This window comes from Mchenga conophoros, linkage group LG9, assembly GCF_057382185.1.
Source record: "Mchenga conophoros isolate Kocher_MC1m ecotype Shallow Benthic linkage group LG9, M_conophoros_male_GT1.1, whole genome shotgun sequence".
NCBI lineage: Eukaryota > Metazoa > Chordata > Actinopteri > Cichliformes > Cichlidae > Mchenga > Mchenga conophoros.
In genome coordinates this window covers 15,137,869-15,160,557 of record NC_140534.1, presented here as the reverse complement: position 1 = coordinate 15,160,557, position 22,689 = coordinate 15,137,869, and the positions used below count along the sequence as shown (strand labels likewise).

Below are 22,689 nucleotides of genomic sequence, written 5' to 3'. Positions count from 1 at the left end.
AAAAACCTGCAGCTGAATTTGTTGGAGCTGCTGATTGGTTTAGATGTTTGTTCTTAAAGAAGCCTAAATATTTTCACTGGATTTCCAAATAGTATGATTTTAAATTATGAAGGTTAATTCTGCTAAAATAATACATGTGCAGCTGACAGAAGTATTCCGCCATTGGCTTTATGTCTATATCAACATGATTTCTATCAATAAAATCATTGCAAAGTTTGGAAATTCCTTTGCTACAAACATTAAAAAGTAGGTTTGGCTTAACAAACATAAACAACACATTAAATAAGTGTACTAGTCTAAAAATCTCCTTTATTTCATTTATTGCAAAAGTTTAAGAATATCATATAGCTTAGAAAAGACAGCCTGCTCACTTTACAGGTTACCACAGCTGATCGTGGGGCGACCGTGGCTCAGGGGGTTGGGAAGCGCATCTGTAACCGGAAGGTTACAGATACGGAGTAGTGCTCCCTCTAGTGGAGGGGATTGTAAAAGCTGCATTATTAGAGTTACAATAAAGTTTACTGAAGCAGAAAGCACCAACGTCTAAGAAAAAAAAACCCTGTGAACTTTGCACACTCCTAGAAAACACATTGAAACACAAAGGTTTGCCAGGTGAACAGTATCTACTTTGATCCAATGTTTTAAAGAAAACAAGTTAGAAGCAGTTCTTAGCCTTCTGAGTGTAATGGAGTAGATGTGCTGTGGAATGGATATGGATACGTTCAATGGAAATGTTGCAAAAACCCTTTTGGGGCACACATTATGCTGGCAGCCTTTGTCAAAGATGGTGTAACAATATAGGGGATAATATAGGGATTTAGTTTAGCTTAACGCTAAACTAGATATTGAGCTTTTCAACAAATAAATAGACACGTATAGCAAAAATAATTATAGCAGTAGCTGTATTTTACTTTGAAAGGTCAGAACAGTGTTTCAATGTTGCAGTGCCTAAAACAGAAATCGTGAGTTCAGGAAAGTAACATCTGAACTCTTGGATGATCTGAGAGGTTTCATTAGATAACCTTCCCCATTGTTTCTCTTAGTGTTGCTGCCTCATGCTTATTAGCTGCTGCGCCGGAAAGAAATTCATGTTAAACACAAAAGTCCCCCGATGTTGCCCTGCCTACTTTTATAACGTCCTAGCGGAGACAGTTTGATTACAAAATTTGAGGGGAGAAAAAAAAAGAAAAAGATTTGGATCATAATTTTAATGAGTCTGCTTGAAAAACTTATTTCCAACGTGCATATCTGATCTGCTGGGGGTGTCGAAGATGCTTGATTCGAAAGAGCGGAGTCTTGGGTCGGTGTCCTAGCAGCCTTTCCCGGTAACGGGATATCATGGGCCGGTAATGTGAGTACTTGGCCTGGTAGCGAGGGATCAGGAGCTGGTAGGGTGGCCGTTGTGGCCACTGGGCCATTTGCGGCTGCTGGAGCCGGATACTTGGCCGGGGTACCTGCTGCCACTTTAGGGCCGAACCAGGCTGCTGGGGTGCCTGAGCCACCTGTGCCCATTTGAGTTCAGCTCTAGGCTGCTGGTGCACCTCTGCAAATTGTAGCTGTTGGAGAGGGGATTGTTGCATTTGGATTAAATCCAGCCGCTGGTGTGATGAACCAGGCTCCTCTGGCACCCACAGCTGCTGAGATGGAGAGTAGAACTCTGGGGATACCTGGGACACCTTAGGCACCCCCAGCCGGTTGAGTGGAGAACGGGGCTGCTGTGGTACCTCCAGCTGCCAAAGTGGAGGACTACGCGGCATTGGCACCTGCAAGAGCACCTGTGATGGGCATGTAGTCTCACTGGGTGGGGAGGTAGGTGGCGGCACCTGGGGCTCCTGTGACTGCCTGGATGAGAAGGTACGCTGCTGTTGGAGCACCTGTACCTGAAAACCAGACTCCACTTCTTTTAGTGGAGGTTCAGTATTACTTAATGAATACTGGAGATCTGGCAAAGACCCATTTTGTGCCAGTGTTTCGGCTTCAGGCTGATAATCCACTGTTACTGTTGTGCTGTAGTTACTCTCATTCAAGGTTGAATTATAGTTATCAAGTATCCCACTGGTCCCCAATGTCTCATTTTTAAAGTAAATGCTTAAATCCAGTTGATCATCCGTATGGGCTAATTCTTGATCTGTGAGAGAACATTGGAATATGTTAGACAAAAATGTTGGTGCATAAAATTATCAAATTTTATTTGCTTACCATTTTCTTGATGACTTTTGACAGCTAGCAAGAACAACAGCAACCATCTAGACAAAAGAGACTATAAGCTTTAATAGTGACATTAAAAATATGTTTGATTTAACTTTTAAAAAAACTTCTTTAAGGCTTGCCTTAATATAAACATCATAGCTTCAGCTACAGGAAGCAGCAAAGACAGACACTTCTGTCAGCTGCTACCAAACTATGGACCTAGAAACTAATGAACAGACAGTAAGCCAGCGAAACTCTTTGCAGAACTTTATTTTCTTACCTTCTGGCTTAATTGGCCAGCTGTGTGACTACTTGAAGCCAGGTGAAGCTAATTAAGAAACCAGCGAAGCACAATGAGGCACTGCAGGCAGATTTAAGCAACACTCTGCCAACCTTCAGTTCAGCTTTCTTCAAATGTTTTATCAGGGTTGTTTGAAATGAAGCAGACCTGCGTAGTGTTCAGATTTCTTAATATTTATATTTAATATATTTTTATATCTAAAATCTGTTTGTTTTTAAAATCAGTATTTTAATAAATTAAAATTTAATTTTAATGCATATTTATTTTTAATTTTTATTTGATATTTTAAATATTTTATTTACCATTGTGAACAAATAAAAACACATCATCAACAACATTTAAATTTCAGTATTTAGATTCATCACTTAATTATTAAAACAAACTTTTAATGTTTACAGTAATATTTTTATATTTGCATTATTTTTAATACAAACATGTTAAATTTAAAATATGCATTTAATATTTACATTTAACTATAAAAAAAATTATATTTGTAAAATGCATAGAATACTTTCAAATTGTGATTTAAAATGTATACTTTATATTTAAGAATTCAAATTGTTTATTTATATTAAGTGTATATCACTTTTATTTACACGTCACAATTTTTGTTATTTCTTTTTTAAATTTCCTACATATTTTAAATAAATATTTATAATGTCATATTTGGATTTACCATTTTAATTTATATTCATACTTAATAAATTGACATTTCTATTTAACGTTTAGATTAAAATGTTTGCAAATATAGCTATAAATCTGATCAAAACTTCAAAAAATTTGTCAAAATGTCGCAGTTTTATTTCAGCATTTTATTTCGGTTTACCATCGGAGCTCAAACGGACTACATTTCCCAAATGCAACAATGTTACGAAATTCTTAAGCTACTTCCTTAGGAAACATTTCAAAATAAGATGTATGTTTCCAGCGTAACGTCCTATCATTGTGAAAAGATCCCTGCTCTCTGCATAGAGCTTTAATTTTGAAGCCGGGGTCATTCCTCCCATTCTCGTCGATCTCTGGCGGAGGCAGCGACCGCTCAGGACCGTGTGGGAGGGTTAATCTCGTTTCAACCGTGGACGCGATGAGGCTCCGTTTGGCCGGAGCCGTGCTGCTGTCAGCGGCCGCCTACTACGTCTACCTGCCGCTACCGAGCGGAGTTAGCGAGCCGTGGAAACTGATGTTGCTGGACGCGCTTTTCCGGAGCTTCATGAAGGCGGTGAGAGCTGACTGATGACTGACAGGAGGGCAGAAAAGGGCAGGTTGATGTGAGGAAAGACAGGGCTGTTAGGATCACAACACCTGAAGCACGAAACCGTGCAGGTGAACGGGTGATATGAGAATCAGGGTTTATTTTATAGCAGATCCGAGGTCGTGCAGAGAGAAGGAAGTTACTGGTTAAAATGAAAGCCTGGTATGGCGAATGAGCCAAAATAAAAATGTCTGTAAAAGCCAAATCTAAACAAGAATAAAAATATGGTTTTAGTCTCAGCCAGTATCTATTCTCACCTTCTAAAATCTCGCCTTTGACGAATGTCTACTATAATCTAATGATTAAAAAGATCTAACTCTACACTGAAATTGATAACGTCAAGACAAAATCACAACAACCACAAGAAACAAAACAAATACAGAAATAGGACGAGAAATAAAAGGTAACTAGAAAATATACAACTAACTTAAGTCTGTTCATAGGTTCAACAGGTTAATTGAGAGGATAAACCCAGAAGTTTTAGGAAGTCTTGGGGTTATTTTAAAGCTTGCTTTCATCACTAAGATGGCCTTTCTGTCTTCTTGTTTATGCATTCATTCATTGTTCTTTCATTACTGGCTCCTACAGAATCCTTGTATATGACACTTAAAATAGATTTGCTCTCTCTGTCCTGATTGCAGTTTTAAATCTGAACGGGATCCAGAGAGAAAAACTCTTAATGCAAATTTTGCAATTTATGTTCCCAGAAAATCCCACCAGGTGGCTGGACTTGACTGCAGCCATTATTAAAACAAAACATTGATTTTTGTGCTGCATTTTTTTTCAAACTATCCTCGTTTTGCCTTTCAGCGCATCCCTTTCACTCATATTTAAATACACTCCTTATGTATTTGTTTAGGCATTACTAATTTTGTTTACTATTTGTTTACTATATTGGCCAGAATGATTATAATGAGCATTAGTGCAATAATGCACAGCAACAACTTCGTTTTTTTTTTTTTTTTTTTTGTTCTTTACACAGAACAAGGAGTTTGTTGGTTTAATTTTTGATTAATCGGTGTGCAAATTTTGAAAATTCATATTTGTTGTTGTTGTTATTATTATTATTATTATTATTATTGTTATTATTTAATTATAAGTTGTTTGTAAGGGGAAGTTTTTGGAATTTGAGATTCCAACTAACCACAGCATTTTTTCAGGGCTGGTGACTCACTGACACGGAGCAATAACACCTCCTCAGGCTGGTTGTCGTCACCATTTCAACACATTGGCAAAGACTAAATCTGAAGACTTTCACCTCACCTTATCTGGGAAACTTTGTCCTACACTTGAGTAAACCAGAACTTTCACAGGAGAATCAGAACTACTGCATGAAGCTTCTTTCACAAAGGGTTGTTGATAAATCTGCATATTGGATTTGGCAGATTTTAACCTGATCCTGACAGTTTTTCCAGGGAAATTAATTATGAACTATATTATATATATTAGAGTTTTTCCTCCATACAGAAAATATTGGCACTGACCAAACAGGTTTTGGCTTTCCATCAATGGAAAAGTACAAATCAGCCACAGTCCTTCAATCTGTATTCAGGGAATAACATAAAAAGGACCTTTAACTAGGCAGGCCACATGCCACAGAGCTGTAGCTCACCTGCAATGCTTCACAATTAATTAAACACCACACAGTTTACACGCCCATAGCTTGAGTGACGAGTTTCCATGCGTGTTCCCCACATTGAACAGGTTTTCACGCCCTGCTGGTTTCTTACCTTCAGGTCCCGTCACTTTGAGCACAAAGAGACAAATGGTTCTCTTTGTGTTTTGGAGACTGCAACCCCAAACCTGTGGCGTTCCAGTTCAAACTAAATCAGTTCCCTTAGAAAACTGTGAATATTATTACAAAAATGCGTTATTAAATCTCTTTGCAACCGCACAAAAAGTCCAGATTAAAATTTTCTGGATGTGTAATTTGAGGACAATCGCTGTGCCTGATGGTGGGAATGATTATCGGGTTACACTGTAAACTGATTTCAGGGAATAGGCGAATGGTGCCACACAAGCTTAACTAATGATCTGCTCTGCTTCAGAGCAGAGCTCTAGCTAAACCTAAAAAATCTTTTAAGACTGGTGAAAGTGTCAGATGAGGTCGTGTAGGCAAACCCTGTGCTAACTCTCTGCATGCTCAGTCCAAGTGTGACGATCTAAAGCCAAAATCGTGGTTCTGTAACCAGCTTTGAGCATCAGTATTATGGGATTTATCATAGTTTCAACTGCAAACCTGCAATATTTCAATGTTTGTGATGGAGACCAACAGAATCCACAGAAGAGAACTGCAAAAAGTACTTGAAAAAATTTCCTTGAGCACAAAATATAAAAGTTATTTCTTTTTTAAAATTTCCAGAGTGATGTAGCTCATGCGATGGGCGTGTGCCACCGCGTCCACGTGTTGAACCGGGTGGTGTCCTGGGTGGAGGTGATTGAGGCTCGCTCCAGCCCCGCCGTGAACGTCACGGACTCCGCGCTGGGAGGCGTGCCCACCCGGGTGTTTCATCCCATCGGAGGGGAGAAGCTGAAAAGAGGAGTTATTTATTTCCACGGTGGCGGCTGGGCCCTCGGCAGCGGACGTGAGTGCGGTGCATAAGAGGCTTTAGACAACCGTAAAGCTGCTGACGGTTAAACAAATCCAATCAACTTAAGTCTGTTTTTAAGCCTATTTTTCTGCTGGTTTCAGTGTTTAGATCTCACTGTGACAACGTGAGCTTGTTAAACACAGTCTTACAGTGGGGCAAAAAAGTATTTAGTCAGCCACCGATTGTGCAAGTTCCCCCACTTAAAATGATGTCAGAGGTCAGTAATTTGCACCAGAGGTACACGTCAACTGTGAGAGACAGAATGTGGAAAAAAAATCCATGAATCCACATGGTAGGATTTGTAAAGAATTTATTCGTAAATCAGGGTGGAAAATAAGTATTTGGTCACCTCAAACAAGGAAAATCTCTGGCTCTCACAGACCTGTAACGTCTTCTGTAAGAAGCTTTTCTGTCCCCCACTCGTTACCTGTATGAATGGCACCTGTTTGAACTCATCATCTGTATAAAAGACACCTGTCCACAGCCTCAAACAGTCAGACTCCAAACTCCGCCATGGCCAAGACCAAAGAGCTTTCGAAGAACACCAGGAAAAGTATTGTAGACCTGCACCAGACTGGGAAGAGTGAATCTACAATAGGCAAGCAGCTTGGTGTGAAAAAATCAACTGTGGGAGCAATCATCAGAAAATGGAAGACATACAAGACCACTGATAATCTCCCTCGATCTGGGGCTCCACGCAAGATCTCATCCCGTGGGGTCAAAATGATCATGAGAACGGTGAGCAAAGATCCCAGAACCACACGGGGGGACCTGGTGAATGACCTGCAGAGAGCTGGGACCAAAGTAACAAAGGTCACCATCAGTAACACACTACAACGGCAGGGAATCAAATCCCGCAGTGCCAGACGTGTTCCGCTGCTGAAGCCAGTGCATGTCCAGGCCCGTCTGAAGTTTGCCAGAGAGCACATGGATGATACAGCAGAGGATTGGGAGAATGTCATGTGGTCAGATGAAACCAAAGTAGAACGTTTTGGTATAAACTCAACTCGTCGTGTTTGGAGGAAGAAGAATACTGAGTTGCATCCCAAGAACACCATACCTACTGTGAAGCATGGGGGTGGAAACATCATGCTATGGGGCTGTTTTTCTGCCAAGGGGACAGGACGACTGATCCGTGTTAAGGACAGAATGAATGGGGCCATGTATCGTGAGATTTTGAGCCAAAACCTCCTTCCATCAGTGAGAACTTTGAAGATGAAACGAGGCTGGGTCTTCCAACATGACAATGATCCAAAACACACCGCCCGGGCAACAAAGGAGTGGCTCCGTAAGAAGCATTTGAAAGTCCTGGAGTGGCCTAGCCAGTCTCCAGACCTCAACCCCATAGAAAATCTGTGGCGGGAGTTGAAAGTCCGTGTTGCTCGGCGACAGCCCCAAAACATCACTGGTCTCGAGAAGATCTGCATGGAGGAATGGGCCAAAATACCAGCTACTGTGTGTGCAAACCTGGTAAAGACCTATAGTAAACGTTTGACCTCTGTTATTGCCAACAAAGGTTATGTTACAAAGTATTGAGTTGTATTTTTGTTATTGACCAAATACTTATTTTCCACCCTGATTTACGAATAAATTCTTTACAAATCCTACCATGTGGATTCATGGATTTTTTTTTTCACATTCTGTCTCTCACAGTTGAAGTGTACCTCTGGTGCAAATTACTGACCTCTGTCATCATTTTAGGTGGGGGAACTTGCACAATCGGTGGCTGACTAAATACTTTTTTGCCCCACTGTATATGAAGGGTGAACTTTTTTCTCACATTAGGAGCAAACACTGCTTTTCTTTTGGGCTAAAGTTCATTTTTGTATGAAGATGCTATCATCTTCATACCCGTGTCATCATCACTGAGCCTCATTTATTCGGTGTGTGGTGCTTTCATTGCCTAAAGACTTGCTGTATTTAGCTTGTGAGCATATTGTAGCTTCTACCTCCAGTATTTTACAGAAATAACTTAACTTTTTATTCGTTATGAGTCAAAACAAACGACTGAATCAATAAAGTCATAAAGTCACAGGTCAAATGATCTGAAAGTCATATTCCCAAAGACTTTACTACTACAGGAAGTTATATGAGCAGCCATATGAGTCATCCTCTGCTGCCCAGGAATGCTGAGACTTCTAAATCTCGTGGTATCGAGTATAATGTATTATCAACTAAACCTAAAATGAATTTGCAATATATTACTGTAGCCTTACTGTAACTTCAGCATCGGTCACTGTTTATGTGCTTCACAGGAATGCGCTCCTATGACCATCTTTGCCGGAAGATGGCAGAGGACCTGGATGCCGTCATTATGTCAGTTGAGTAAGTTTTGGGCGTCGATCACGTGAATCTAGAAGGAACAAACCTCACATTGAAGCTGCAGGTGGTGGATTTTTATGTAAAAGGTTTGAAGACAACAAGTTATGCTTTTCTCTTGTTGTTTAGCCAATCGTAGCAATGACAGCTGATTGTTTCATTTTGATCTGAAAGTCAATTATTTCAGACAGCATGTTTCAAACTCTTCCCAAAGGAGGAAAACTGGGTGAAAGTTTTCAAGAGTTTTTTTTTTTTTCATGTTTAGCATCAAGGCCCGTTTGTGACCTTGGAAACAGTCTGCAGCACAGACTCGGGTCTGTTCATTTATCATGGATGTGGTTTAGCTGAAGGCCATGTGATGTGGCTGAATGTGCTCAAAACATCAGTGAAACTTGTGATGAGATTATGGTCAAAGATTGTGCCATTCTAGGCTGATGTCAGTATTTGAAAGACCCATTTACTCACAGATATTTAAGGGGTGTGTGTAAATTTACTCTTCTGTTATTTTAGTTTACCCTTTTGGTAAAAATCCGCCTGAAGTTTCTGTCCTGTCTTGACATGAGAAAGATTACACAGGAAAAGATTACTCTTTCAAATCAGTTTGCCCCCGCTGGTGACTCTCTCCTCTTAATGGAGAGTTTCTGGACTTGGATTCTTCCTTTTGTTTTTCTTCTTTATCCAAATCCATCTTCATATGCTCTCCTCTTCAGCACTGCCAGAAAGGCTGCTTACTGCATGCCCCTGGTCTAGCCCAGCTCTGCCTTTAAACCCATCTACATCCCTGCCACAGCCTTTAACCAGGCCCAGCTCAGCCTGTTTGACTCTGCAGTAAGCACCTACTGAAATCACTGTTCACCCCAGCTGCTAGCTCAGGAGTATCATCACAGATGAAGGATTTAAAACTTTAATATTCTGTGAAATACAAAGAAAGTCAACATTTAATATAACAGATGTTCATTTTTACCTCCAGTTTTAGCTTTTTCTGTCTATTTTTTAATTATCGTCATTATAACACCTGAGTATAATATTGCTGTCATGTTAAATTGTCCGTTTGCTGTAGCTACCGTCTTGCTCCAGAGGCCGTGTTCCCAGATCAGTACCATGATGCAATAGCGGCGTCGCGGGCCTTCCTGTCCACTGAGGTTTTAGAGCACTACAGCATCGATCCCGAGAGGGTGTGTGTGTCGGGAGACAGCGCTGGAGGAAACCTGGCTGCCGCTGTGGCGCAAAAGGTAGAAAAACAAATGCATACATAGAAGGAGAAGCAGTTTTGGGGTAGTTTGCTACTGTTTCTACTTTCTGTTTACGCAGAATACACACGTTTCTGTTTGTTTATCTCTTGAAATGATTACCTGGTGTAAGCGACCCTGTATGTAAAGGGCAGCAATGGGCACATCTTAGTGTTCTTCTATTTTTGGCTGCTCCCTTGAGTGGGTGCCACAGTGGGTCGTCCGCCTCTATCACATCCAGTTCTGTCCCACCAACCCTCTGCATGTCCTCCTTCACTCCTTGACATCATTATAGCCTGGTTTAACCAGCCTATCACAGCTGAGACGGTGGAAACTGTCAGAAGACACCAGCTGTGTTCAGAAACTAACCTCATCAGCTTGAGTTATTGCACAGGTGACACAAGGCAGCATATGGACAGTGTGAATCAGGTTTGTCCTAAAGTGCCCTTCCCCTGCTAAAAGAAGAGCATTTACAGTGTGCAGGGTCGGGAAGAGCGCAAGCGAGTAAGCTGCGACTGTGACTGTAGAACAACTTCATTTTAAACATGCGTTATCACATTATCTTAGAATCCATAGAAATCAATGTTAATGTTTCCTATTTCTGAAAGGAGAAAAAACATTGGCCTATATTGATATTGGTGTCAGTCAAAAAAAAGAAAATTGGTCGGGCTTTAAATATCAGGCAAAAAGCTGCCACCGAATATTTTATGTAAGGACTGAAATCTGGTGTTTCTGAGTGTTTTTCCTCTGAACTAAAGTCTAAAGCTTGCGTGTGTCCACAGCTCAGCTCAGATGACACCCTGAAGGTGAAGTTCAAGGTCCAGGCGCTGATCTACCCCGTGCTGCAGGCGCTCGACTTCCACACCCCATCCTACCAGCAGAACCAGGCCGTGCCCATCCTCTACAGGCCCGTCATGGCTCGCTTCTGGCTGCAGTACCTGGGCGGCAACACCTCCCTGGAGCCTCTCCTGCTCGCCAACAACCACAGCTCTCTGGACGAGTCGAGCATCAGCGCCGAGACTCGCTCGAAGCTGAACTGGACCGCTTTGCTGCCGACTGAGCGCAGGAAGCACTTCCGGCCGGTGCTTAAAGAAACCGGGTCACCTGGCGTGGTGGGCGAGGTGCCGGGGCTCACGGACGTGAGGGCGTCACCGCTGCTGGCGGAGCAGGGCGTTCTGGGTAGGACGCCTAAGGCGTACGTGATGACTTGTGAGTTTGACGTGCTCAGGGATGACGGCTTAATGTACGCCAGACGTTTGCAGGACGCTGGCGTCACGGTGACCAGTGACCACTATGAGGACGGCTTTCACGGCTGCATGGTGTTTGCGTATCTGCCGATGATGTCGAGCGTGGGACGGAGGAGCATGAACAACTACATCCGCTGGCTGGACCAAAATCTGTAGGAAAAAAATCGTAGTTTCCACTTTGTGGTATGAAAGATGAACTGGGGCAGAAATCTGGGATGACTCGGAAAAAAACATGATCATAGCTGTTAAAACATCCCAGCTTGAGCCAAGAAGGTCAAAGGTTGGATCCACTGTGTCGATGCGGAGGCGTCTGTTTAGCACATTAAAGTTTAAAACCACTGGACCTATAAATCTACAATCAAACACGCCACCGCACATCCTCGGTGTGTCCTGACACCAAAACGTCTTCAAGCAACTGTGACCAAAGAAAGTTTTTATATAGAAACATCTATATAATTAATGGCAAACTTATAAAGACAGGTTTTATACTTATTACCTTTATTTATTAGTTTTAAAATGGAAACGAGTAGAAAACTACAAATATAAACATATAAGAAACTTCTTTATACAATAATACTCGCCGAAAACCCCTAAAGCTTAAAACATTGTGCCATAGCAGCATACAACTGTGATTCGCTGGCAGGTGATTCATTAAAACAAACGGCTAACGCTGCAGCAGTTTTGGCCCACAGTATAATTACTGCTGTCAGTTAGTGGGTCAGTGCAACAACAGGAAAACTAAGAGCGGCTCTTCTTTTACTCAGCAGTAAAGCAAATTATCATAATTCGGCATCATCACTGCCAGATGCACAGCTACACGGCGGTATTTTTGCTCCACAGCTCCGCCCATAAAAGTCAAAAGTCAAACCTGGTTTAAATTGGGCCGATCTAACCCTTCAAGGTTGCCTCCTCAGGCAGCGATCAGTTAGATTGCTCCCCAGGAGTCCAATTCTGACCATTTGGACTTTTCTGCAATGCTCTCTGGAGCTACTCCACTGTGTGAAAATGGGGACCTTAGAACTTGAATGGTGGTGAGTAGAGTGGCTGATGATTAAAAACCACCAAACCATGTGGCTACTAAAAAAACCGCTTTTAAATGCTTTGAGTCAGCACAGTTGTAACCCTCAGGAGATTATCGTAGAGTTTGCATGATTACAGTCTGCCACGGGGGAGAGATTCATGGTGTATAACCCCGTGAGTGTCGTAAAAAATGACAAGCTTGCTCCTGTGTGTGGTTTCAACTTCCACTAAAACCGTTTAATTTCTGAGTCGTAACTTAAAACCTTGTCGTACGCCACTTTGTAGCTGATGGTCAGTGATTAGGGGATATTTCAGGCTTAATTTATCCCTCTAATGTCAGCTGCAGTCAGCTGTATCATTAGTAGCCACTTTAGTCACTCAAACTAAAGATACATTTAAATCTGGACCTGCTAATGTGCAAACTTGTGAATTTCACTGACATTTTCTCATGTCTGGTCACTGCATCCCTGCTAGTTCTCATCTTAATATCTGATCTCAGTGATGCTAAGAAGTACAAATCAGTTAAATGTGAATCAAAGGTTTGATATTTATCATAGTCAGGTATGCTTTTTGATTTTTATTAGCAAAGTTCCTCTGAAAACGATATAAAATATACATATTAACACTCAGACTTGAGAAAACACTGGATACTAAATATTGAATTATTATTATTTTGTTTTGTTTTTTTAAACACAGCCGAGGTGGTGAAAAAACGTTTTATTTAGTTTAAGAAGTGCAAGAAGAAACGACACAGCCACAGCTTAACCGTGCTGAAGGATAATCTGTGGCTTATTTCCAACATTTCCTGCCATCAGTTGCATTTTCTCTGGGTCGTTTTAACCCTCAGAGGCCTAAATATTCCAGCTGCCCTGCTCCCAATCTAAAGCCTGTAATTTACAGGATAAACAAACAGACTTCTATGACAAGAAATGAAACAGTTCTTCTTTAACGTTAGACCGTTTAGTGCGTTTTTTTTACTTGATTGCTGTGAGTTAGGCTTTTTTAAAAGCAGAAAATCACACATTCTGATGGCTGATAACTTAAACCTCGCAAGTTTGATAACAAAGTGACGTCATTTGCTGCAAATTGGGGGTTTTTTGCAGCAGGAAGTTTGACTTTTGGGTGACATTCAGGACTGAAATGACTGAAAACATTCGATTTCATTTTCAGCATAATTATGAAGAGAAACGACAACAGGCCCAGCTGGCCTGTAGTACGGCTCAAAATTCCTCAGATATGATGTTTTATGATGTAACGAGACACTGAAGACACACACACACAAAGCCAGACAGTCGGGCTTAGTGTGTGTGTGTGTTGTAAAAGTATGTCAGAGTTCACAGCTGTGTATACTCACTGGGTTGTGCAATAATGTATGTCTCAAACTGTCTCTCAATCTCTGTAACTTCACTCTCAGATGACCACTGGACCACGGGGCCAATGCAATGATGAACGCTGTGAATTATTACTTTTTAAACAAGAGTAAAATTGCTCTATCGCCACGAGAGAATCGGTCCCAAGCGGAATATCACGTTTCCCGCTCGCCCGGTGCTGCTGGCTCAAAACAAATATAATGAACTGACGGCGGTGAATGACTCGCTGTTGGCGTTCAGCCCGACTGGAGCAGGAACGCCGAGCTGAGGGTGGTCATTACACCCCTCGAATTATTCCACAAAAATGTAATTTTCTTTCTCTCCTTTAAAGGAAATGATTCCAGACGTCTTATTTCTAACATGTGGCTTTTATTCACGTACAAACTCATCTATAAATTAGACACGCGGGCTTGCGGTAAAGTAAGTCTGAGTGCTGTCATTTTAATTCTGTATGTGAAATTATGCGTTTAATGGGTTCACATTGTATAAATAAGGTTTTAATGCGAGTCGGGTTATGCAACAGGTTGTTTCAGGCGAGCCGATATGGAAAACCGGGCCCAGATGTGCTCCTGCAGTGCTGGTAAATCTCGTAAAGGAGCTGTTTTATTGGCTCCTGTCACAACTGTGCAGGGAGGATGAAGAGGTTTCCTTTTATGTTATCTATGTTTTTATTTCCACTCTGCGCTGTATGTTTGTTGTAATCTGGGTTTTAATTTTCTGTCCGTGCACGTGTCAGTGCGGGAGACCCGTGACACTCCTGGATAAGTTTTTAAGCTGTGATTAAAAGGACAAAGGAACTGCAGGCGGTGCTCAGCAGCACCGGGTAGAAGAGCAACATAATGGTTTGTTATCTACATCTGCTGTTATTCAAAAAAGCCAAGATCCAAACCCATAAATCATTTATAACTTTACTGATGTTGATATGACTGCAGCTGAAATGAGGTTCAGGTTTTGGTAACACTGTGCTTTAATTAACCGTCCTGCTGAGCATGTAAAAGCAGCATAGAAATGATATCAGACACAGTGAAGTACTACTGTCAGAGTGCTTTTTAAACTGTTTTTTCTGGCATATCCCTCTTCAAGTCACAACCCATATGTTTTTGACCATTAAAGGTACTGTACTGGGCAAAAGTCTCAAGCCATTTCTTTGTAAAAAGTGGAAAAATGTGCAGTGATTTATTGAAAAATGTGACGTTACAGTATATCAGGCAAAAACCGAGTTTATACAATTCGATATCTTGGTGTGACCACCTTTATTCTTCAACACAGCCTGAACTTTCTGAGCAGCCTGACCACCTCCGCACACGCTGACGATGATTTCAATCAAAATGTAAAATTTGGATTCCTTCCATTTGACCTGTTGCCCTGATTTTCAGTCCAGTTCTTGTGTAATTTGACTTACCACAGCCTTTTCTCCTGTTTCCCCTCCTTAAGAATGGCTTCTTGACAGCCACCCTTCCACTGAGACCATTTCTGATGAAGCTTGTGTGATTGAAGGGCCAGATGCCGATCTCAGGTCCTGTGTCAGGTCTCTGCAGGAGTGGTTTTTCCTTCTCCTTAAGGACACGACTTCCACACACTGTTCATCTGCTGTAGATAATTTATTAAGCCTGCAAGTGCTTCTTTTGTTCTGTCACTAAGTTTTCAGCTAATAGCTCTTTGGGATCTCTGCATCACCATGTTAATGTAAAATTGCATTTCTTTTGCCTGCCAAACTGTTTTATCTGTGACATTTTTGTAGACTCAGCTGAAAAATTTGGAAATTTGTGACCCTAAAGATACAGTTCAAAATTGATTCTTTGCCAAGTTATCTGCTGTGTGCAGACACCACTGATTCATCCCTTGAGTTGGGTATCTTTGTTTTGCTTAAGTGATAAGGAGCGGAACAAACAAGTACAGGCACTGGACTGAAGGTGTGGGAAAAAGCAGTCAGTGTCCAGAGAAAAAATTTGAAAGACTACCAGAAAGTGTGGAGAACTACAACCCAAGACCACTTTAAAAATTTCAAGAATGTCTGACACCTTGGAAGGAAATATAAAGAAACAAGGGGTAGCTTGACACATTTGCACAGCACTTCAGTCATAGAATTCTTTTGTTTTAAATCTCCTGCAACATTCACCTAAACTATTATCAGAATGTGAAACGATAACTGCTGTGACTTTGTCAAAAAATCTATCGATCTGGAGAAATGTCAAGTCACGCTGAACTTGGGCTCCAGTTTACTTTTGTGTAATACCAGTTTTTACCACAAGATGGAGCAGTGAGGCAGTGTAACCTTTTTTTAACCAAGTAATTAAAAACATGTTCTTATTTACCATGGCAGGAAAAGAAGAAACATCAAGACCTTTACACTTCAGAAAACATGTCACGCACCTGCTGGTTAAATACTGCCACCTGGTGGTCACAGTTACAGTTAAAAGTTCTGTAGACGGTGTTGGCAAAAACACAAACGCAACACTTCAATTCCTCGGTGCTGGTGCCGCTCCTACCTTTCGCCGCTCCTGCTTTTCATTACCATCGACTGGTTGAGGTGTCAAACAACATGTGACCGTCCACGATGCGTCCAACGGAGGATGTTTGCACAAATGGAAGATTTTAACGTCACAGATGATCTGGCAGTAATTTCAATAACAATATACTCGTCTCCAAGAAGATTGACAGACTCTTCGACTACGCTAAGAAAACAGAAGAATGAAGTGATGTTAATTTTCTTTTTCAAACTGCTTTATTTTCTTTTTTTAATACTTTCTCTTTATTGATTTTCATCTTATTTTACATACAGAACTAAAGAGGGCAGGGGGAACCAACACAGTCACACATGTTCGCATATTCCAAAATACACAACGCCTTGTTTTACTTACACATATTACATATTACACAGGTGCATGTTCCATTCAAACAAATTCGCAGCTGTCCCTCTGCATCACAGAGGTATCAGTTTCTAGCCTCTTGACATAATGATCCCATCGTTCCCAAAGTCTCTCTCCTTTCTCCTTCTGTAGCCGCAGTGAGAGGGTAATCAGTTCCATATGATGAATTGCGTTAATAATGTCTATGACCAGCTTCCGCGTGGGGGGGCTTGTCTGTAACCAACACCTAGTAATTGCCTTTTTGCATGCAACCATAATTATTTTCAGTAAGTATAAGTCTCTGTTATTTATATCCTCAGGGATATTCCCAAGGTACATGGTACTAAAGGAGAAGTCCAGTATTACTTCCAGCACATCCATCACCATTTGTTTAATCTCCTCCCAAAAGGTCTTCAGTTTAGGGCATGACCAGAAGACATGGAAGCAACCTGCAGCGACCTCCCCGCACTCCCTCCAGCATGAAGCGCCTGAACCACTTATTTTGGATTTCTGCTTTGGTGTGATGAAGAATCTAATTAAATTCTTCCATCCAAAATCTCGCCATGTTAAAGAATTTGTGGTAGACAACACATTCTTCCACATCCGCAACCAATCTTCCTCTGAGATAGTTATACCTGCTTCTTTTTCCCATCGATGACTGACATATCTTGTTGAGGTCTTTTTCATGGCTGTAAAACTTCTGTATATTTTGCCTATAGTACCTCTTATAATGTTCTCACCATAAGCATCCATAAATATTTGGATCACCCCACTAGCATCTGCGTCAAGCATTCTAATTTCCTTCCGGAAGAAGCTCCGAACCTGCAGGTAACGATAAAAATCTTCCCTGCCGATCTCGTAAATCTGACACATGTCCTCAAATTTGATCAGCTCCCCATGCTTAACTATCTTACAGATCGCAGTGATTCCATGCCTGGACCACTCCCTGAATTTATGGTCTAACAATGCTGGAAGGAAGCGTGGGAGATACGCTGGCCATCCCAGCAACCCTATTTCCCTATTAAGACCAAAAATTTTAATCACATCTGCCCATTTTTTCAGGGAAAAACTTACACATAAATTTTGCATCTGATATGCCTGTGGCAAACTCTCAAGAGACCCCAGAACAGACTGTATTGGGAAATCCATCAAGGAAAGCTCAATGTGCTTCCATTTTGCCTCAAACTTAGAGTTACACCAGCACACTAGAGGTCTGATCTGGGCTGCCAGATAGTAATCCTCAAAGCACGGTAGAGCCATGCCCCCCCGCTCACCAGGCAGCTGCATTGTTGCATATTTCACTCTCGGCCTTTTATTTCCCCATATGAATCTTGAGCAATGCATATCCCATTCCCTAAATTGTTTTGCTGGAACCTCAACTGGAAGTGCTGCAAACAAATATAGCAGCTTTGGGAGGATATTTATCTTTATCGCTCTAACTCTGCTGCCCAGATCGAGGGGGAGCAGGCCCCACCTCTCCAGATCTTCATATATCTTCTTGTTCACCCGATTATAATTAACTTCATATAACAATGCAAGGTCTTTTGTCAGCAGGATCCCCAAATACTCCATTTGAGATTGATGCCATCCGAATCTATATCTTGCTACCAATTGTCTTGAGGGGTTAAAGGAGAATGCCAAGATTTGAGTTTTTTGAATGTTCAGTCTATAACCAGACAGTCTGCCATATTCTTCCAGTATTTCCATAAGCAGAGGAATTCCCTCTTCCGGGTTTCCTAGCGCTACCAGCACATCGTCTGCATACAAGCAAATTTTATTTTCCACATTCCCCGTTGTAACCCCCTCCAATCGAGTATCTTCCCTGATACATTGAGCCAACGGCTCAATGAAAAGGTTAAAGAGCATTGGGCTCAACGGGCAGCCCTGCCTGCAGCCACGTCGTAGCGTTATCCGATTTGAGAGGCTTCCATTAACTTTGATCCTCGCTGTTGGAGACAAATAAATCATTCTTATACACTGAATAAACCTGTCACATAGCCCAAATCTCTTCAACACATGAAACAGAAATTCCCACCCGACTGTATCGTATGCCTTTTCCGCATCAAGCCCAATGAGAACTGTTCCAGTTTTCCCTTTAAGTATCCGGTCAATAATATGAATGGCCCTTCTGATATTATCGTGTGTTTGTCTGTTACCTATGAAGCCTGTTTGATCCTCCTCTATCAGCGTGGGCATCAATGTACTCAGCCTCCTAGCCAAAATCGCGGCAAATAGTTTATAATCTATATTTAACACGCTAATAGGTCTATAACCTCTGGGGTCAGTTTTATCCTTCCCTGCTTTTGGTATGACAGAGATATACGCCTCCCGCCACGATGGTGGGAGCGCCCCCCCACTCAGAGAGTAATTAAAAGAGGCCTTTAGTAGCGGGATTAAGGGTTCCCTCATCTGCCTATACCACTCTGGTGGAAATCCATCACATCCTGGGGCTTTAAAAGTCTTGAGTTTTGAGATCCCAATGTTAATCTCTTCTGCTGATATGTCTCTGACGAGTTTTTCATTCTGCTGCTTACCTATAAACGGTAGATCTAGGCTGGATAAGAAATTCTGAATCTTATGCTCATCTGCTTTGTCCGGTTGTGTGTATAGCTCAGTGTAATATTCTTCAAATGCCCTCTGGATTTCTTCAAGTTTATTAGTTATCTTATTTGTTCTTAAATTTCGAACTTTATGAATAGTGTTCTCCTGTTGTTGCCTCCTGAGTCTCCATGATAATAGCCTAGCAGCTTTGGGTCCTGCCTCATACCACCGTTGTCTATTATATTTTAATTTTTTTTCAATTTCCTCACTTAAAATTTTGTGGATCTCTTGTTTAACCAGCCTCATCTGCTCCAATACCTGGGGGCACCTTGTAACAGTGTGCAATTGTTCCAATTTTCCCAAATTTTCCTGCAAATCTGACAGCTTTTTTGCTCTCACCTTCTTTAGGACTGCACATTTTGCAATAATTTTACCCCTAAGGTATGCCTTAGCCGCATCCCATAAAATCGTAGGATTAACTGTTCCATTGTCATTGAGTTCTAAATATGTTTTTAACTCCTGTCCCATTTCTCTTTTAAACAAGTCATTATTTAACAGACCTGTGTTAAGCCTCCATAAGGTGTTTTTGGGGCTAGCTTTAAACCCAATCTTCATAGTTAGTCCCGAATGATCAGATAAATCTCTTTGTCCTATTATACAATCCTTCACTCTGTGGAGATCTTTACTAAAAGTAAAGAAATAATCAATCCTCGAGTACATATCATGTCTCGCTGAATAAAATGTAAATTTGCGTTCATGTTTGTGTAAATATCTCCATATATCTATAAGCCCCAACTCAGACAACATTGTTTTTACTTGTTTCTCTAATTTAGTTCCCCTCCGGTCTCGGCTAGTTGTATCCCATTTTGGATGGAGAAGTAAATTAAAATCTCCTGCACATATACATGTACCAACACTTTCTGCGGCGATAAGACTGAATATCTCCTTAAAGAACCCTGTACTACTACCAGGGGGTGCATATATATTACACAGCGTGACGTCTTCCTGTTCCATCTTCCCTTTCACCAACACAAATCTTCCCTCTTTATCTTTATGTTCTCCAGTAAACTCAAAACCAACCTTGTTCGGTATCAGAATGGCCACTCCTCTTTTTTTGCCAGATCTATGTGAGGCATAATAGATATTTTTGAATCCCATTCTCTTCCACTTCTCATGTTCTTCCTTTGAGAGATGCGTTTCTTGTAGAAATGCAATATCAATTTTTTCCCTTTTTAGCTTTGAAACTATCTTACTCCTCTTAATGGGATTCTTTATACCATTTACATTCAAAGACAATACCTTATAATACTGCATATGTTCTATATATTTCCAACTTATTTTCCTGCACCAACATACCAATACTCCCAGCCCTCAAACTGCTTTATTTTCATTACTACACTTACAACTGAGCCAGACAAAATAAGACAAGACAAGCAAAAAAATGGAAAACTAAAACAATTTGAGACCATCATCATTATCCTATTCTAATTCTCATCATCATCATTTCAACAGCAAGTCATCATCACATTGTCTTTATTATTATACACACAGGTAATTATATAACGAAGTCATAATATATGCGGTTATAGTATATAATATATATAATCGTAAACTACAGTTTAGAGGGATAATAGTAATAAGGAAAAAAGAACAAATAGTCCAGTCAAAGGTCAGATTTCCTCAGTTTTAAAGTCACTATTACTTTGCTGTTACTCATCTCACAGTTGCACAGCTCTGAGTCACCTCTAGACCTGATCGGAGGGGCCAGCACAGCGCCCACATACACCAAAAACAAAAACAGAGCCCACACCGCTTCATGGAGGGAGCCTGTTACTGAGTAGTCACCAGTGTTGGGAATGACACTGAGGAAGGCTTTGGACCTGCAGCTTTAACTATGGGGTACAGATACACAGACACAACACAAACGCATGCAGTAAGAGAGGGGGGTGGGCAACGAACTGCTCCCAAGGTGTGAAATGATGATGAATTATGATTAAAAAAACAACTACCCAACTGTTTTTTAATAAACAACAACAAAAAATATATTTTTAAATGTGTGCTCCCGACACAGGGAAACCCAGTTCTGCAGGGGAGACCTACCTCGGCACTTGTGCAGGTGAAACCAAAGGGAAGATATGCTTCACCATATTTTCTACTCTTTGGCTTAGAATGAAGTTGCTTGTAATGGCTGTAATGGCTCTGCGCCCCCCCTAGGGGGCGGGCCCCACACTTTGGGAAGGTCTGTGCTAATGCTCATCTGCCTCACAGTTCAATGCGTTGTCTGTTTAGAGATGCTCTTTTGCGTAACTTCATGTAACAAAGGGTTACTTGAGTTGCTGTTGTGTTCCCGTCAGCTCAAAGCTGTCTGGGTATTCTCCTCCAACCTCTGGCATCAACAGAGAACTGCCCCTCATTGCATATGTTATCCTCATTAAATAAGCTCTGTTATGTGATTCTAAAGACAAGGTTCAAGTTGCATTGATGGGGTAGACTTCAGACAGTGTGGAAATGACCTCATAGCCCTTCCCAGTTTGATGGGCAGCTTTTCTAAGATCATTGCTGATGTATTTTCTCTGTGTCATACCTGAATGGTCCTCACCAGCAAAACTGCCCAAACTGCTGCTTTTATAGATGTTTTCACATTTGCTGGTGATCAGATAATCAGGTGGAATTAATTAGCAGGACCCAGCTTCTACTTACCTTACTACTTTTTATGCAAACAGTGAGGGTGTACTTCATTTTTCACATCTGTATGTGTGTTGCTTTTACCCTTAAATGTCCATCATGAGCCAACAGTAAGTCTGATATTCACATTTAATTATTGTTATTAGGAGCGTAGATTACACTCATTAGTGATATTAAAAATGAAATAGGGGTTTATTTATTATGATTGGAATATTTGAAATAACAAAACAAATATTCCGGAGTGATTTAATTAGACTTTACATAATTATTTATTCAGTTAATTCGCTATGGATCACACATTCATAAATTATAGTCACTAAATTAGCATTTATTATAATTGCCTATAATGTACTTATTTTATTCTTCATCCCACTGCTGTCATTTCTAAGTAAGTAAGCGTGTATGTCTACTACACGTATTCTAAGTCTTTCAAATATACAGCACGCACGTGCTAGCACTTATTTTTTAGCAGCATTTAATGAACTGGTATTGAATTTCACAATAAAAGTCTACCACAGGAGATGGCGCCAAATCCTCCAATGCACGCAAACCTTCAGCCAGTAAATCCACCGTTACGCATATGGGTTGATGTTATTTATCACTACCATATTTCTATAAACGATGTAAAACCAAATTGTTCTGTAGTGAATGTGATAGATTTGCACTTCAATATTTTTTAATTCCTCGACTTAGTTTTTAAGACCGATTTTAATCAGTGTCTCTTATTTGACATTTTGGAGAGTAAAAACATGTGCAGAGCGAGAAACTTGTGCCAGACTTTCTCCATCTGTCATCCGGGTGAAAAACTGGCTTCAGTCTGAGCCGATCTCACACTGGATATCAAAGAAATAGGTTGGCTTCCCATCCCAAGGTTTCCTTGTTCGTTTGTTTTTTCTTCTTCAAGTCAAAGCTTGCAAGGAACCGGAAATTCATCAGGTGCTTGTGTGACAGTAAACAACATGCCTGCCTGGTCATGTGATCAAGAAATGGCAAAAATATGCTTCTCCCTGACAAACAGGTCTTTCTGTCGTTGCATGCTATGAACAACCAAACCTGCATCATCAAGCCTGCAATGAGCACAGCTGAGGAGGTATT

General features: G+C 41.0%; 2 protein-coding genes across 2 annotated transcripts; one reads left to right on the top strand and one right to left on the bottom strand.

Moving 5' to 3' along the window:
• Positions 1-885: 885 nt before the first annotated feature.
• On the bottom strand, positions 886-2,462 carry LOC146567070 (uncharacterized). The gene is made up of 3 exons (XM_085285928.1): positions 2,331-2,462; positions 2,200-2,246; positions 886-2,128 (listed from the first exon to the last, which is right to left on the bottom strand). Exons 1-3 carry the CDS (start codon positions 2,345-2,347, stop codon positions 1,230-1,232), a joined length of 963 nt encoding a protein of 320 aa, XP_085142054.1. The 5' UTR covers positions 2,348-2,462; the 3' UTR covers positions 886-1,229.
• A 1,060-nt stretch (positions 2,463-3,522) lies between these two features.
• LOC146567069 (neutral cholesterol ester hydrolase 1-like) lies at positions 3,523-14,650 on the top strand. Its single transcript, XM_085286671.1, has 5 exons — positions 3,523-3,710; positions 6,106-6,328; positions 8,590-8,659; positions 9,714-9,885; positions 10,665-14,650. The coding sequence occupies exons 1-5, from the start codon at positions 3,576-3,578 to the stop codon at positions 11,283-11,285; spliced, it is 1,221 nt and encodes a 406-aa protein (XP_085142797.1). The 5' UTR covers positions 3,523-3,575; the 3' UTR covers positions 11,286-14,650.
• Positions 14,651-22,689: the final 8,039 nt, after the last annotated feature.

Coding starts and splice junctions, on each gene's coding strand:
- LOC146567070 (XM_085285928.1), bottom strand. Junction 2,129..2,199: donor CAAAAGTCATCAAGAAAATG/GTAAGCAAATAA, acceptor GTTCTCTCACAG/ATCAAGAATTAGCCCATACG.
- LOC146567069 (XM_085286671.1), top strand. CDS start 3,576: ATGAGGCTCCGTTTGGCCGGAGCCGTGCTGCTGTCAGCGGCCGCCTAC. Junction 3,711..6,105: donor TCCGGAGCTTCATGAAGGCG/GTGAGAGCTGAC, acceptor TAAAATTTCCAG/AGTGATGTAGCTCATGCGAT. Junction 6,329..8,589: donor CTGGGCCCTCGGCAGCGGAC/GTGAGTGCGGTG, acceptor TGTGCTTCACAG/GAATGCGCTCCTATGACCAT.